Genomic DNA, 18,121 nt, shown 5'->3' with positions numbered 1-18,121 from the left:
TTCTTGAGTTTCCGGGAGGAAAAACCCACTTGCCTGTGACAGAGATCAACTAACTCGGGAACAGGTCGAAGAAAGGCTTAGAAAAAGTTCCTCCAGTCGGTGACTAGACTTGAACTTAAGTCAAACTTTGAGCGACCAAGCACAGAGGAAGCAAGCGCCACTTCCACTGAGCTACACAGGCCACTACTGATTATATCTTTATTAAACGAAGAAAAAAATCACACAAAAAATTGCTCTCATTGGTTTTAATCAGTGTGCGCAATGAGCTTGTATTTCCTTACAAAGTTTCTGTATGTCCGGTTTGTAACTAGTCGTTTTTAATTTACGGCACGATTCCAAGTTGGCATCGTGCAATTTACATTTAATGAAATTCATGTTAGAAAACGATTGCTCACATAAATATGTAGACCCAAAGATACTGAGAACACCAAATGCAAATTTTTTCAACTCATGATATGAGTCAGGAAGACTATTCCAAGTATTGAAAATCATTGAGTCTGTTTTCTGTAGTTCTTTTATAGCAGTCTGCTTGCGCTGTGAAATCAGACTGCATTTTTCTTTTTCCAGTTCTTCTATTTCAGTACCAAGACGTACAAATTTGAGCTCCATAAGTCTTTGCTTGTCAAGTCCAGCAATTGTATTTCAAAATTAGCCGTGTCAATATCAAACAGAGAAAAATTTAATTCCTTCACATTGGCATTAAGAGGATTAATAATAAAAGCTAGAGTCACTTTATTATTTCTGAATTCCTGAAACCTTTGAAGAAAAGATTCTCTCATGTTTAAAACTGCTGTCTTGAAATAATCTTTGTTAATGAGGGCATTCTCGACGATACTGAGACAAGTTTGGGAAATGAACTAAAGTTCCCCTCTCTGAATCTTCAGCGAACAGAATCAATTTCTTTTCAAACGAAATAACTTCCTCTAGCACTGAAAAAAACAGTATTTCCCTTGCTTGTAATTTACAATTGAGCTGATTCAGTTGTGATGTAACGTCCACCGTAAAGTACAATTTTTGCAACCACTGATCTTCTGTTAATTCTGGATATTAAACATCCTTGTTGTGGAGGAATAGTTTGATTTCATTTATGCAAGATGCAAAATGCTTTAACATGTCGCCTCTTTAAAGTCATCAAACCTTGTTGTACTGGAGAAGATCTGAATACTCACTCTCCATTTCACTTAGCAACTCTTTAAATTGTCGATGGTTAAGTCCCCTTGCTATAATGGTGTTGGTAATCTTAATTACCAATTTCTTCTGTAAATGTTTGTGCACAAAGTGCTTCCTGGTTGAGTATACAATGGAAAGTAATCACTTTATGATTAACCACCTTACCCGCCATTATGGATCAAATACACATCCTCATCCGCTTCGTATCCATCATATATTTCAATGTAATATCAATAGTATTATAATATGCACTTCGCATCCATGATAAACCTGACGCCCAGAGACGTCTTAGCTGGTAGCATGGTTAATTTTTCCTTTTAAAATTGAAACAAAACCCTTTTTCGCTCCCGTCGTACTTTTTGCACCATTGGTTGCAATTGACACAATTTTATTGAGTGGGATATGATTTTTTTCCCATGCATTCAAGGACAGCATTTGCTATGTCCTCTCCACGCGTTTGGCCCTTGAGTGGCAATAATCTCAGAAGTTCTTCTCTCGGACCCTCAGTTGACACATACCGCACAAAAAGGGAAACTTGGGCTGTGTTCTTGGTGTCGCAAGACTCATCTACTGCAACTGATAAAGCTGAAGCTAATTTAACATCTTCGACTTGTTGGTTGGTCACATTTGAGGACATTGTAACGGTCCTATCTACTACTGTTTTAGCAGATAACGGTATGTTTTTAATTTGATTCAAAATCTCTACTTTGTTTTTGAAATCCCGAAAAAGTTCTTCAGATGCATTAACAAAACAACATTTTATGTATTCACCATCTGTGAATGGTTTTCCTCTCTTAGCGATCTCCTGACTCACTACGAAGCTTGCAATATTAACATCATTGGCAGACTCTCTCCAATAATTAAATACAGAACTTGATTTTTCAACATTTTTCTGAAGTTCTTCAACTGCTCTCTTTCTCGTATCACTGACAGGATATTTTCAGGTAAATGTGGCATGTTTTGTCATGAAGTGTCTCTCCAAATTTGACTTTTTGTTGTGCGGCAGTTTTTCTTGGCAAATAAGACAGGTTGGAAGGCCATCCGAGTTCAAGATAAACGTGAAAGATTCAGTCCATTCAGTTTTAAAGTCACAATGCTCATTTGTTATTTTTCTTAGTTTTTTTTCTTCTTAGCAATGTTGAAAAGCACCCTAAACAATATATTTTATTTAACACGTTATATAAATACATTATATAAAAAGAAAATTAAAAGAACTAAGTGATTATTCAAAATAATAAATGACAATAATTCAAAAATATAATAAAAATAAATCTCACCAGTAACACGTTTTATTGTAACAGTTGCACGTGAAATAAAATACGCGTGGTAAATCACGACCGTCAACGTATCTAAATATAATAAAACCAATATTATATATATATATGTGTAAAATAATTGCCTTTATAATAATAATTGCCAGGTTGCCTTTATCACCTTAATGCAGTTTCTGGATGCACCCAGCCAAAAGAGAATACTAAGTTGCAGAAACAGCAAAGTGACACGGACTCCGCTTTCACATTTCGCCATTGCCAACGTAACGTTGCCTTGCCCAGTAGAGGGCGCCCGTGCGCTCACTTATTCGTCACTTTGTTGTTCCGCAAATGACCTCAGATGTCAAGGCACCCTAAAACCTAATTAGTCACTTTGTTTGGCTAACCTGCCTACCATGGCTGAACCATCCCCTCCACGCTCGCTTTCCCTCCCTGACATCGCACATCTTACTGTCATGAAGTTTTGCGAGACCTATAAAACAAATGAAATCACCATTATGTGAATAAAATCCTTTAAAAATTTTATAAATGAAACCATGATAGTTTTATTTTCATTTTTACTTCAGAGCCACATGCGGCTCACGAGCCTCAGTTTGCCGACCCCTGGTCTAGAATATAGCATGACAATTATATATATATGAGAGGATCAATAAGATAAATGAGAAAGCGAAACCTTTGTAGAAAGAATGATCCTAATAGTGTAATGTTTTCATGAACATGAGTAGTGAATGAGGAGTAAATGACAGCAGATAAAAAATAAGTGGAGAGCAGAAGATTTTGATTAGAAGCAGGTAGAATGATGAGCAAGAGAGTATGACTATAGGTAAATAAAAGAGTACAAGTGAGTATGCAAGAGATGAAAGCAGTAGGTGTAGCTGAGAAATGAGATAAACCATATGCAGCATGAGATTAGATGATTAGCAAATGAAAATACAAAGATGCAAGAGAACTGAGTGAAAGAATGTTACTATATGGAGAATACCATTACCAGAAACATGGCAAATAAGGATGCACAAAATTTCTTTTTGAGTTGGAAGAATGGGTAGGGTGATTGCGATTAGATATGAGGAGTAAACAAGCAGCGGCAGTGGCGGTCATATGGATGAATGATGTAGATGGACAGAAGGAGATGTGAGAATGATATATTATTGAGGAAAGTGAAAAGTTGCCAACATATGGACAATAATGAGCTGAGATGGTGAACAAAGATAATGAATGGCATGTTGGCATAGCAGCATGAAGATTTCAGTTTGTGAATATATCAGATGAAACTGAAGAACAGACAGAACTGTATAAAGAGACTGACTGCACTTGAATGAGTTTGAAACTCACCTGAAGTGACTGACATTAGAAGAGAGCAATTTGAGAGAGAGAGAGAGAGAGTTAAAAGGTGCATACAAGATAGAGAATACAGGAAAGAGTAAGAGAAAAATTACTGAAAAATGTTACTAAAATACCACTAGTTTTTCAGAAACTGAAAAGACCAGAAAGAATTTATGGTGAAATGAGATAATGGATATGTAAGATATAGAGAACAATGGAAAGTCAGAGCATGTAGAAGTTTTGGCATAGAGAGTATGTGAAATGGAAGTAGTGTGTGCTGTCAGTATAAAGAAGAGATGGAGTGTATGAAGAATGTATGAAGGATCAATAGAGGATCTGAGAAAAATGGCATAGGATGTGATAAAGGAGAGGAGTTGAGGTCTGGTGTGAGAGCCAAAACTGAGATGTGGCATAAGTTGGACTGGTTAACTTACAAGTTAATGTGGTTGTTTATGAGTGCAAGAAGTATAAGAAATAAGGAGAATAAATTTGTTGCACTAAATAAGTGATACAGCTAGTTTGAGAATGATGAAATCATTGAAATAGATATGGAGGGGTGAAGACAGCAAGGAGCAAGAAGGTCATACAAAGAGCTGCTGATAAGAGCAAAGGACTGTACCTGATCAAGAAGGATATAGGAAAGAAGAAATAGCGGCTGTGGTTCTGAGGAAGTATGGTATGAGATAGAATGAGGTACTGAGATGTCTATAGGCCTGTAAACATAGACTATGATGTCACACACTGTTAAATTGATTTGGCTAAAAGAAGCAGGTAATCATTTTTTGTTATTTTAATAATCGAAATATGCATCGAAATAAAGAATAACATCTAGGAACAAGGAAAATGAATTTCTTGAATTTCTAAGGATCTTAGGTCTTCATAACAGAGGATATATATGGTGAAATGAGGGTATATTAAGTCTTGGATATTTGGTCACTTCATTACAAGTGATCACTTTGAAGGAAGTGTCAAATCATTCTTCAGTTGGTGAAAGTGATCCGAGGTAAACCTTAGTGGCCAACCACACAAAAAGACTTTTGTGAGAAAAAATAGATGAACTACAAAGCAGGTCATTATGAAAAGTTCAGGAGAGACAGCTTAGATTAATAGAATAAGATGAGAAATTAGACAGAAAGTTATGTTAATGACTAGGCATTAGTCAACTGTGGTGATATGTGAACAAACACATTCAACAGGTTAGGAGATTTAAGGATAGGTATAATATGGATAAAAGGTGGAATAAACTATGTAATCTGGAAGAACTTTAATAGCTCAATTGGTTTAGATGAGCTCTTTGGCTGGAAGGACCTAGGTTCAAACCTTGTCTATAACATGATGATCCTTTATTGGCTGTTTTCAATGAAATGGTGAGTTAGTTGGTCTCATACAGAGGTGGAGAGTTTTCCTCATGGAAATGTGGTTTTTCATCCTTCTCGTTTTTCATTGGAATAAACTAGACATAGAAACACATACAATATACAGACATAGCATAATAAATGAGTGAGGATTAACCTCTATATTATGTCAGATTTAGTTCCAAATGCCTGCATGGTCAATGGTAGGTCTACACACATGCATAAATCAGGAAGGAAGGAATCTGGAAGAAGAAAAGGCATTATTTGGTGCTGTATACGAAGGGAATAATCTGTTTCAATAATGAAATACTAAGTTGGCATAATCGAAATAAGTATAACGTCAAAAGGAAAACTCATGTAAAAAACTTAATTAGCATAAAATTTTTGCTTAAGTGTAATAGGCATCTTCAGTACAAGATCATAGAACAGCAAATAAGCAATAACAGACAATTCTAAAAACACCATCTAAGTAGCTAATACAAGATAACTAAATATCTTCAATAACTTCCTAACTTGAAGACAAATATAGTGGTATCTCGCTAATCTGAACCTCTTTTGTCCAAACCCTCCAGTAATCTGAACTGCGGTTTGAAAGAAGAAAAGTTTTATTTATTATGTATTATTATATTATGTACTATTGTTTTATTTAATAATTATTATTTTAACTATTATTATTTATTTTATTATTATTACAGCAGAGTATTTTTTCATACTGTCGATTGTACAGTTATACTGTAGGTCTATTTTAATTTATTGTGTGTTCACGTTTGCCTGGGAAGCCATTGAACCCAAAGCAATTCAAGCGTCATGGAAAAAACTGTGGCCTTCTAGAATTTACCAAGATAACTATGATGATACACAAAAAGAGGAAATTCAAAACATGCATAATTTGATTAAAAATATAAATTCAGATGTTGAAATTTCACAAACAGATGTTACGAAATGGATTACAGGTAGAACTGTAAGTGAATTCGAAATCAAATCAGATGCTGAAATTATAAATATGACGCTACAGAATGAATTAGAAGATGAGGATGATGATAAAGAACTCGAAGGAAAAAAAAAAGTAAAACATGAAGAGGCAGTTGACAGTTTTAATATGTGTATAGAATGAGCTAAGCAGAATGATACTAATGCAGCTCCGAGAAGAAGCATTCAAAAAAGTTTAGCTTCCAAAAAGCAAAAGAAAATCAGTGACTTTTTTTACAAAGAAATAAAAAAAAAAACTTTTTGTTTATTTTCTGAAACTTTTTTTTTGTGTGTTGTGTACAAGAAAGTGATTTTTTATGAAAATTAAGTTATGTACTGTTAAATTGTGAATAAAGATATTTTATGTGTTATAATACTTCATTCATAATTAACATAATTCACCATCTCATAAGCAAGACTTGTAAATATTATTTGTCGTTAGTCTCTTGCTTGTAATATATTATTCATATAAATGCTTTGAGTTTTGTTTTTTATTAATTAATTATTTAATCTTAGAATATGTAATAATAATGAAAAGACTATATAAACATGTCATTCATTTTATTTAGTTTATTCTGTAAAATTTATAAGAAACTGTATGTATGTAAATTTAAATGTATATTATATGAATTGTAAAATATCTTTTTTTTTTTTTTGTTTCTGTATGCAAGAGTGATTTTATGTAATTCTTCTGATTGAATTTGATTGACTGCTGAAGGAGAAATGGAGTTTGTTTTAGTCAGCACGTGTTTAGAACATGAACGGCTGTGATATGGAGAGAAACCAGTAGATGTAAGCTGAACTGGTTAGAACCAGATTTTGGCGAGAAGAATGAATGTTTTTAATTGGAAAACGAAAGTAAAGAGAGAGGAGAAGCGTTCAGGACAGCAAGAAGGAAGTAACGGATAGCAGTAAGGGGATTTGGAAAAGCCATAAATCGATTAAGAAAGGACTGGGAATTAATAGGCAATTTTCTATGGAATTCTAAAATTACGACGAATTCCAATTGTTTTGAGGAAGAATAGTGCAAAGCTGAATTTAATGCATAGAAGAAAATAAGGAATAAGTAGATTACCTAAAACGAGTGCATCAAGACTTGTGAAACTCTGTTTAATATTTCAGTTATTATAGTGAAGATTTCTTTTGAATAGTGTTACTTCAAAGTAATACTTAACTAGAGTTTTAAGTGTGCCTATAGTAAATCCAGTGTGTAAAAGATGTAACCCAGTAAGAGCAGTCCTTTTATATTTCAGTGTGAAGAAATTAGAGTTAGCTCCGCCTGATATATCTTAACATTAACTGTGGCGTTCTACTAAAACTAGCTGAAGTATGGAGCTTTAAAGTGTTTCCCCCCCTTGAAATGATAACTGCCTCATAATTAAATTAAATGTTTGTTGACTAAGAGAGAATTAGAGAATTCTACCTTAAGAATAATTACTGTAAAATTCTGGAACATTGAACTGTGTGAATCATTTTCAATTATTTGGAAGAATATAGAATTGACAGCTGAATGTTTAATGCCTAATGTTTTATATTTGTTATGAGTATTTGAACTAAGTTGATGCATAAAAGAATTGAATTATCTCATTGAATAGAGACAAGTTGTGATAATAGTATTTAAGCGTTGGAGAATAAGATCTGTAAATTTAACTTCAATCTTTAAACCAAACCGAGAGGCTACTAGTGTCTCAGAGATATTTTGAATATTGTTCAATTAAATTATCTTGCTTAGAAAATTATACTTAAATGTACATGTTCTATAACCCTGTATTAAATGTTTATTTTATTGAATTCAATTTGTTGTTTGCCTGATTCTTCTTCATTGTACTGCTCATAAAATTTATTCAAACCTTGCGGAAGCCTTAAATGATAATATTAACCTCGGCCTGAGTAAAGTGAGATTGCAAAAGTTAGTTGATGATTGATTCCTCTGTATTATATAGACTAATCTGAATATAGGGTGGTGCAGGATAATATAAATTTCCTTATATTTGGATCAGTATCAATCAGCATCTAATAAAATAAAAACGGAATTTAAAGAAATAAGAATAGATCCAACTAACCAACATAAATGGATCAATTAGCAAGATAGGACGACACAACAGTACTGAACTATGCAATTTTATTAAATCAGAATCCTCAACAGTACAGGTACATAAAAACTAAATTTTTTACTAAAATAAACTTGTGTACTGTATTATTTTTTAAGTTTTACATTACAGTATAGTAGCTTTTTTCCTATCAGATACTTCATTTATTTACAGAATTAAATTGATGTACCATTAGAATCTGATTATTTTTGTCTTAAATGCTAGTTATTGTTGTCTCTTGGGTGAAAATTTGCTAATCGAAACAAGCACGGTTTTTATTAATTCAGATTAGCGAGATACCCTGTATATGCTAGTGTCCCAAAGCTAAGCACAAACTACAGTTTTTACCTGTATATGAAAAAATTGTCATGACTACAGCCAAATGTGGACTTAAATTAATTGCCAGTATACTAATAAATTATACTGTATTACAAAAATTGTGTTATAAATTTCATACAAATTAAATTGCAACATGTTTTCAAAATACTTTAAAAAATACTTTAACATGCAGAGACAAACAAGTTGTTGTTCCTCTGTTTCGAGCCTTGATAAGACCCCATCTGGACTACTGTGCCCAGTTATGGGCACCAGGGTTTCTTTGCGATGGGGAGGAAGTAGAGAGGATCCAGAGACGAGTGACCAAGATGATAGAAGGTCTGTGGAATGAACCTCATGAGAATAGGTTGAGGATTTGTGGGTTGCAGAGATTGGACGATAGGCGAAGGAGGGGTGACATGATTGAGCCATTCAAATTACTGAAGGGTTTCTATAAGATTGATCCAGAACATAATTTTGAAAATATGACTGGTGGTGGGAGGACTAGGGGCCATGCATGGAAGCTGGGCAAGAGCGTGGTTGACAAGGGAGTTAGAGCTAGGTTTTTTACTTGGAGAGTGGTGAATGAGTGGAATAAGCTTCCAGAGTCTGTTGTGGGTGCTACGACCATGAATGAGTTCAAGGCAAGGTATGATAGATACTGTGTCAATGTCGAATAGTTGTTCTTAACATGATGTTAGGGCCTCCCTCGATGAGTCTGTCGACTCCTTGGAGTTGCCCGGAACAACAATAATAATAATAATAATAATAAAAAAGTTAAATTTCTTAAGGATGTAATTAAGGAATTCATGTACAGTGCTTACAGTAAACTATTATTATTATTATTATTACGGGCAACTCCAGGGAGTCCTTAGACTCATCGAGAGAGGCCCCAAATCATGTTCATCGCAACTATTCGACATTCACACAGTATCTATCATATCTTGCCTTAAACTCATTCACTGTCACAGCACCCACTACAGACTCTGACAGCTTATTCCACTCATTCAGCACTCTAAAAGTAAAGAACCCAGCTCTAACACCCTTACTAACCACACTCTTGCCCAGCTTCCATGGAATGTCCCCCTAGTCCTCCCACCAAAATTTCTCTATGCAGAGAAACATTTTGGTATGGAATATGTCCACCCCCAAACTGTGCTGCAGCTCTCAAAATGTTGTGACATGTTTAGCACCAAGTAATTCAGGAAGTCTTGAGGCAAACTGGCCCACTCCTCTTTCAGAGTAAGGAAGATGCCTTGTTTCTTTTCTGGAGGGGAATTTCAAGCAGCAATGCATCTCACTATCGCATCCCAAATGTGTTTTATGAGGTTGAGATCTGGGGAGTGTGCTGGCTACTCAATTCAATTAATATCCTCAGGTCTCCAGAACTGCTCGTGTACAATGCAGTATGGCACTGTCATCCATAAAAATGAATTCTTTGCCTATAGCTCCATGGAACAGTTGAACATAACATTGAAGAACTTCATTGCAATATTGTTCACCAGTCGTAGTCCCTTTTTCTAGCACTTGTAGCTCAGTGTTTCCATTAAGCATAATGCCTCCCCATTCCATGACCCCAGCACTACCATATCTATCCCTTTCAAGAACATTCTTGTGATAGTAAGCAGTACCACTCTGTTATGTGAGAATCCAAACTCATGCCAGAACAAGTGTTTCCTCTGATCTAGAATCAGAGGAAAGAATAAAAGGACTCATCTGTAAAGAGTACATTAGCCCAATGATGTGTTGTCCAATTTTTATGACTACAACACCATTTAAAACATGCTCTATGATGAGCTATGGATAAAGGGATAAGACTTCAGGCATATAGGCCTATTTGTCGCAAATGTCTTGCCACAGTTTTTTGAGATATTCACATACTCGTTCTTGAATGGAGCTGACCATCTGTGGGGCATCGATTATGTTTTGCTGTTATAACCAAAAATATGTTTTCATGCTCCTTGGTAGAGTGAGGGTGACATTTTAGCAAACATCTGGAACATATTCCAGATGTTTGGTTTCAAATACTGCCCAGAGCCTGGATACAATGCTATGTGAGAATCAGTGGCAGCCCGTGAAGTTTTAAATGGGGGTGCTGCCTATACAAAATAATTTTAAAAAAATTCTTTTTTTTCCTGATCAGTAACGAATTTATTAATAAATAAATCTACAGATTTATTTATTAATAAATTGGTTACTGATTAGGAAAAAAATAATTTTTTAAAAATTATTTTGTATAGGCAGCACCCCCATTTAAAACTTCATGGGCCGCCACTGGTGAGAATCCAAACTCTGACAATATTAGTAATTCTGCAGCCTTCTTCAAGCTTTCCAACAATTTTTCCCATGTGAAACCATCCAGATTACGTCTTTGAGACATTACAAGACATCCAAGTTTGCAACGTTATATCTTCACAAAAAGAGCTGTCTTCAAACAATTCGGTTAACACAGCCTTTTGCCTTTTATCCTGTTGTGTGCTAACACATGACACCTTTGTGTGCAATTCAAAAATTTGAATGTATACTGGCTTCTATTCAAAATCATTTATACAAATTGCAGATTAGCCTGAATTTGCAACTGTAATCTTGAGAAGTAGTGTTCGTTCCTTAGGTTTTGGACACCAGTGTGCATGTACACACAAATAAAGTCAGTACTTTTTTAAATCTGCTAATCTTTCCTTTCTCCCACAAAGGGGATAGATGTAGACAACTGGATCTATTTAAGTTAAGACAATGAAGTACAGTTTCACAAGTTTCTTTACAAAGACATTCTATGAGGAAGACTTTTATGTAGGACTTGTCCTATTCCAATAAACCATGTTTAGTGCAGATAGCATGCTTAGAAAGTCCAGACTGTTCAGGCTCTTGATATTTAACATAAAACTTCTGTTCTTCTAGATGAATAAAATCAGATCTTCCAGTTTCCAAAATAAGATAATCCAAAAGAGTAAGGAATCTGATAGCCACCTGGAAAACCTAGAGGTGGAATTTGTCCTTAGGAGAAGTGAGAAAGGTGGAGATTCTTGTGATGGGGAAAAAGGCAAGAAAAATATTCAGTGGTTTTAAAACTTTCACTATGCATTCAGAAATGCCTTACAAATAAGGGATAGGAATGCAAGCTATTTCTTCTGTATTGGAAGAGGTAGAGATATCATAACACTGTTAAAAGCTCTTTTGATGAAAGAATACTTAAACCATTTGATAAAAAGGTGGATTTAATTTGTCATAATTCTTTCTGTAAAAGACTGTCTGAAGAACATGAAGAAAGCACAATGTACTATCTTAATAGTTTAGCTTTTTGACTAGCATAGTGATGAGATTCAGCATGGATATAACATCTTATAGGAATCCTCTTCCAAAAAACTGAAAATTATAAATTTCCACCTGGTTGACAAAGAATTAGAAGATCTAAAAAAAAGCAAGTTTGAGCACGGTTAGTAGTTGGACGGGGATCAATCGTTTGATGCTGTTGGCACACTCTCCCTTGATGAGTCTTTGGATTCCCTGGAGGTGTCACATAATAATAATAATAACTACTATTAAGTGAATTGGGTCCTGAGATGAAGTGCATTTAATTTGAAAAGAAACTGCTGCAACTCAGTGCTATTCCAAATTGCAAAATATCATTCACAAGACCAATCCTTTATCTAAGTGTGAGCAAACAAAGTTTGCACCTGAAAGTATCTTCAGGACTGAGCTAAGGTGGTGCAACTCGTGGCAAAAGTGGAGAAAGCTATCATCACTCCTATCTCAGTATCTCCCATAATGCAAAGCACATCTCCTTGCAGATACGTGTAATGCTATGCATTACAGCAAGGGCAACTACCCAGACCAGTTTTGACCTTTATTGAGGTCTCGTCAGTGGGAGCCAGGCCCAGTAGTGGAGACACAAAGGCAGAAGCAATGAGAGGTCATTCCCACCTATAGGAGTTGCCAAAAGGTGTACAACGTTATTATTAAATTACTCCAGATTCAGAGAGAAAGATGTTAAGAGTTTATTTTTCACTTGATTAGACTATAATAAGTTTAGTTTAATCCTTTATCCAAGTGTGAGCAAACAAAGTTTGCTCCTGAAAGTATCTTCAGGACTGAACTAAGGTGGTGCAACGCCAAGGCACCTCCCATAATGCAAAGCACATCTCCTTGCGGATATGCGTAATGCTATGCATCAAGGCAAGGACCACTACCCTGGCTCCCACTGATGAGACCTCAATAAAGGTCGAAACCAGTCTGGGTAGTGGCCCTTGCTTTAATGCATAGCATTACACATATCCGCAAGGAGATGTGCTTTGCATTATGAGAGATACTGAGATAGGAGTGACGATAGCTTTCTCCACTTTTACCACGAGTTGTCTTGGTGTTGCACCACCTTAGCTCAGTCCTGAAGATACTTTCAGGTGCAAACTTTGTTTGCTCACACTTGGATAAAGGATTAAACTAAACTTATTATAGTCTAACCAAGTGAAAAATAAACTCTCAAGATTGGTGTGTAAATTGAGGCAGATGGAGTTAGATAATAGTGGAGTGGCATAGATAGAAGACTGGCTGTGTTATAGGTATCCATGTGTTCTAGATAAACATCCTCAGAAGAAGATTACTAGTGGTGTGCAGCAAGGATCTGCTTCAGGATCATAATTGCTCAAGTCAATGATACTGAGAGAGATATATATATATATACACTTCTGTTGTATGTTTTATATAACAATTCTCACCCCAACACACACACAAAGATTTCAGAACTTATTACAAACCTGTATAATGTTTGGGCAGGGTTAAGAGGGAGAGGAATCTGCTACTTTTTTTTTTTTTTTTTAAGAGCTAAAGGTTTGCGTTCTTGGGGATACTTCAGGTGGAAGGCTGTTTCAAAAAAAAACATAAGGAGGTGAAATGAAAGAAGGGTGGGTGAAGCATGCTTGGCAATTGAAATGTAAATTGGTTTTGAGCAGCTCCTGCTTATGAAGAGAATGATGAGTGCCAGCTCTATAAAACAAGTACTCATGGAAATAAAGAAAGGCATAAAGCAGAAACAGACCTATCACCAAGAGATCAATAGTTAGACTTTTCCCTCTTTCTCTTTTGAAACAGGCTGAATATGAATTTTACTTTCATGTTGTATGATAGATGACAGCTGAGCATGATAGCATATAAAAATTACACAGGACAGGTGTTAGTTCTGGAGCACATCACTAAAACCGACTTTCCAGATTCCATTAGGACTCGGAAGCCTGTTTCAGATTTAGGTTGTTTAAGATCCTTCAGATGTTTTTCTAGCAAAAGGCCACCTGAGGCACAAGTGCAATCATCATTATGGTTGGGAGTTGATTTGCTTTGATCATCTATGCAGGAGTTGGGGATTCACTGATGCCAGTCGGTCAGTTTGTCTTGAAGTGTTGTTACAGTAGTGATGTGTGTTGGTGTGTGAGGGAGAGAAGGGTTGAACAGGTGGATAGAAGTTGCAGCCAGCGATCATTAAAAAAGGTACTAAGAGGCATGACTACCATTTATACAAGAAGTGACTTTTCTGCATTTAACTCTTCTGAAATCAGATTTTAGTTTTTATTAATGGTGTTTTGATTTGAATTGTCGCCGTCTTCTATTTCTCAATCCACTTGAGATATGCCGCATGTATTAAATATAGCTGTAAAATGGGAGTGAAAAAGTGCAAATACTAATAAGACATTTATAAAAATGAGATTGGTGGAAAACATTAACACAAAAAAACAAATTTTGAATGATATGTTTCAAAGATATGCTTATATCATTAGTAATTTGGAGAAATAAATTTATAATATGATATCCTTTATGCTAAGGATAAAAGGTATAAACATAGCTTTCTTTTCTTACTTGCTCCTTCTGGTACCTTTTCTACATAATTAACTAATCATGGGATGTTAAATCTTCTTCTTCTTCCTAACATGGAATATAGGCCATGTGGCCTGCTCCGGTCTCATGCCATCTCTTTCTTGGTCTTCTGATTCTTCTTTTTCCACTTATTTTGTATCTGTATAATATTTTTGGTAGTCTGCTGTTGTCCATTCGATTTAAATGTTCTATCCATTTTTGTTTATACTGTCTTATGTAGTAATTAATTGGTTTGATTTTTAGGGATTGTAAGATTTCTTCATTTGTTTTGTGGTCCCACTTGGTATATCCAGCTGTTTTTCTGAGGAACTTCATTTCTGCTGTTTGAATTCGTTTTTCATCTTTCCTTTTCATGGTCCATGTTTCGCTTCCGTATAGTAGAGTTGGTTTTGACAAGACATTATATAGTCTGATTCTAGTGTGTTTTTGTACCAGGGATGGCTTAAATATACTGTTTATTACGCCATTTACTTTGACAAAGTTTGATATTTCAATGTCTATGTCTTTTTCTTCTTCGTAAGATAGATCACATCCCAAGTATCTGAAAGTGTTTACTTGTTCTAGTATTTTATTATCTATCACTATTTTACTTCTTATTGGGTTTTCTCCTTTGAATGCCATTATTTTTGTTTTTTCTTTGGATATTGTCATATTATATTGCTTTGAGATATCATTTAATGATTTTAATGATCTTTGTAAGTCATCTTCTGATGTAGCTAATACTATTTGATCATCTGCAAATAGTAGTGTATCTATCTTCATTTGTGGGGTCATTTGTATACCAAATGGGTTATGCTGTTTCCAGATTGTTAATATTTCATTTATATATATATTGAAAAGCAGAGGTGAGAGGGTACATCCTTGTCGTACTCCTTTTGATATATCTTTCCATTCTGAGGTGTGTTCTAATTTAACTGCTATTTTATTTCCTGTATATATTTCTTGAATAGATTGTAAAAGTTGGTTTGGTATGTTTAAATTGGTTAATATTTTAAACAATTTTTGTCGACTAATTTTGTCAAACGCCTTTTCATAATCAATAAACACCACATGTGTTTCTTTTTGAAATTCTCTTCTCTTTTCTATTAATAATTTTAAAGTAAAAATTGGATCTATGCAGGATCGGCCTTTTCGGAAGCCATTTTGTTCTTCTAGTAATTTGTTTTCTACAATGCTGCTTAGTTTCTCTTTTAATATTCCTGCATATATTTTATATCCTGTATTCAGCAGGCTAATTCCCCTATAATTATTGCAATTGTCTTTATTTCCTTTTTTATAGATTGGGATGACCAGTGCTTTTTTTCCAAGAGTTAGGGATTTTTCCAGACATCCAAACCATATTAAAAAATTTCAAAAGTCTTTCATTAAATTTTTCACCTGCATTTTTGTATAGTTCTATATTTATATTGTCTTCTCCTGGCGTTTTCCTATTTTTCATCTTCTTTATTATATTTTTCGGTTCTAACATTGTGATATTTTCTATTAGGTCATTCTTTGTCTTATAAAATTTTAATTCCTTGTTCTCATCTGTCCAGAGATTTTGGAAATAGGTCACCCATTTTTTTAAATCTATTGTTTGTATTTTTAAGGGATGTTAAATGGAATCTAAAAAATTGTCTTGGGATGTTAAATGGAATCTAAAAAATTGTCTTGGGATGTTAAATGGAATCTAAAAAATTGTCTTGGGATGTTAAATGGAATCTAAAAAGTAAAATGTAATTTCTAATAAGGAAAAGACAATTTGTCACAACTGCGATTATTGCAGCATCATAATCTTTACCCCATCAACTTTCTTTCAGCTCATAAGCACTTTTATTAACCACCAAATTCCCCCCACCCCCCGTCTCCATAGTAAATTCATGGCCTTTCCCATTCCCCTATTTGCATTTTTGGAATTTCGTCAGTTCTATCACTTCCTAAAATCAATAAATGCCTATTGAAACACTGAATGGCTGGTGAATATTTCTTCATATTCCTTCATATTCGAACATATTCCTTCTGTAAGAAGAGAAGGAATATGTATATTCTTTTATATATTATTTAATATATATATATATATATATATTTTTTTTTTTTAATAAATAAAATAAGCACAACGAAACTATTAACATGCCGAGAGCAGATATACAAACATCCCTACACTGTACCAGAATAAAAACCAGAGCCGTTATAGCAGACAAGCAAGTTTTCATATTTCATATATGCCCTCCCTTAGTTTCGCTGAGTGATGAGACTGTTAAGATTGCAGATTTCGCGGTATGGTAATTATATAAAATAATTAAGATCACACGAATACCTGTTGTTGTCATATTGCTGGAATTCGGTACTATTTCATCGCCTATTAATTTCCCAATTCAATCGAAACGTATTTTTCCACACCTTGATAGAATACAGAATATTAACTGTGACACTTCTTAATAAATATTAAAGTATTTTCCTACCATACATATATATATATATATATATTAACTGGGATTCGGCCTCTTATAATCACTCATTCCGATGAACACATCACCAACGAAGTACACACAACGATATATATGGAATCAAATTTCAAAAGCCCCTCTTTAACTGCTTAGTATATGCGACTAAAGTGCCCTCTAAACTTTTAAATAAGATAACATTATTAATGTATTATTATTAGAAGAAAAATAATAGAAATAATATATAAGTATTATAAGAAGAGGAGGAACATATATATATATTATTTAATATATATATTATTTTATTTAAAAAAATAAATAAATAAAGTAAGCGCAACGAAACTATTAACATGCCGAGAGCAGATATACAAACATCCCTACACTGTAAGTAATATAAATAAACTATAAATTAGAATATGAAGAAAAGATATGCATCGAAGTAAAAATATCAAACAAGAGGACTCCTCGATATTAAACGTTATCTACAGACAACCCAATTTAAGCCCCGTAAAATTTCTTGACAAATTAAACAGATGGCTTCAATGACATAAATATAAACAACATGAACAAAATAACCGCAAAGTACTTGGCCTCTTATCAGCATATAACTTAACCCCACCTATACGGTTGCATACAAGAGAAGAGATAGTCGAAAACACAATCACCTCGTCCTGTATTAATCATATAAATATACGGGACCCTCCAGAGGCGTAGCTGGAGGGGGTGGTCCAACTCGGGCGGCACTTTGAACATTTTTGAACTTTTGCAGTTAATTCTAAAATACAGTCTCGAAAACTCAGTTCCAGCTATTCTAATACTACAGCGAATTTTACTCACAATTGTTGTAAGTGTTGCTAGTTGTGAGAGGAGTTTTTCTAAATAAAATTGATTACGAATTACCTACATTACTATGAACTAGACTTCGACAATATCATCAACGATTTTGCTGACAGAAAAGCAAGAAAAATAACATTTTAGAATGTTGAAATTAAAGTTTTACTTCAAAAATGAACATAATGTTTTAATTTATTTCCCTATACATCATTTTGACTTTTTGTAGTATTTTTGGTGTGTATTGAGAGGAGCGGCAAACACAGAGATTGCCCCGGGAGGCAAATCTAGCTACACCACTGGGCCCCTCCAAAGAGCTATACAGCAGCCGTCATGTCACTGCACTACTGCTGCATACTGAACCAGAAGCCTTAAAAACTCAGAGACTACATAATAGCATTATAAACGAAACTATAGTGAACAGGACCGGCTCTACCAACGGTGTTTTACGTACATTTGCACAGGGTGACAAGTTTTTTGTGGCGGCAAAATTGGCCTAAACTATACGAAAA

The 18,121-nt window shown here is 34.5% G+C and overlaps 1 protein-coding gene across 3 annotated transcripts in view; it reads right to left on the bottom strand.

Moving 5' to 3' along the window:
• LOC150092812 (carabin-like) overlaps window positions 1-16,878 on the bottom strand; it is a 183,878-nt gene extending 167,000 nt beyond the window's left edge. For all 3 annotated transcript variants that reach the window (XM_090414655.1, XM_090414656.1, XM_090414657.1), the window contains exon 1: window positions 16,652-16,878. In XM_090414655.1, the coding sequence (XP_090270781.1) occupies window positions 16,652-16,664 (13 nt within the window). In that variant the 5' untranslated portion in view covers window positions 16,665-16,878. The remainder of the gene's footprint in view (window positions 1-16,651) is intronic.
• Window positions 16,879-18,121: the final 1,243 nt, after the last annotated feature.

Source organism: Typopeltis vanoorti, chromosome 25 (genome assembly GCF_054136105.1).
Source record: "Typopeltis vanoorti isolate ZY-2024b chromosome 25, IOZ_Tvanoo_1.0, whole genome shotgun sequence".
NCBI classification, from domain to species: Eukaryota; Metazoa; Arthropoda; class Arachnida; order Uropygi; family Thelyphonidae; genus Typopeltis; species Typopeltis vanoorti.
The sequence above is the reverse complement of the archived record's forward strand: the minus strand, read 5'-3'. Positions and strand labels throughout refer to the sequence as shown.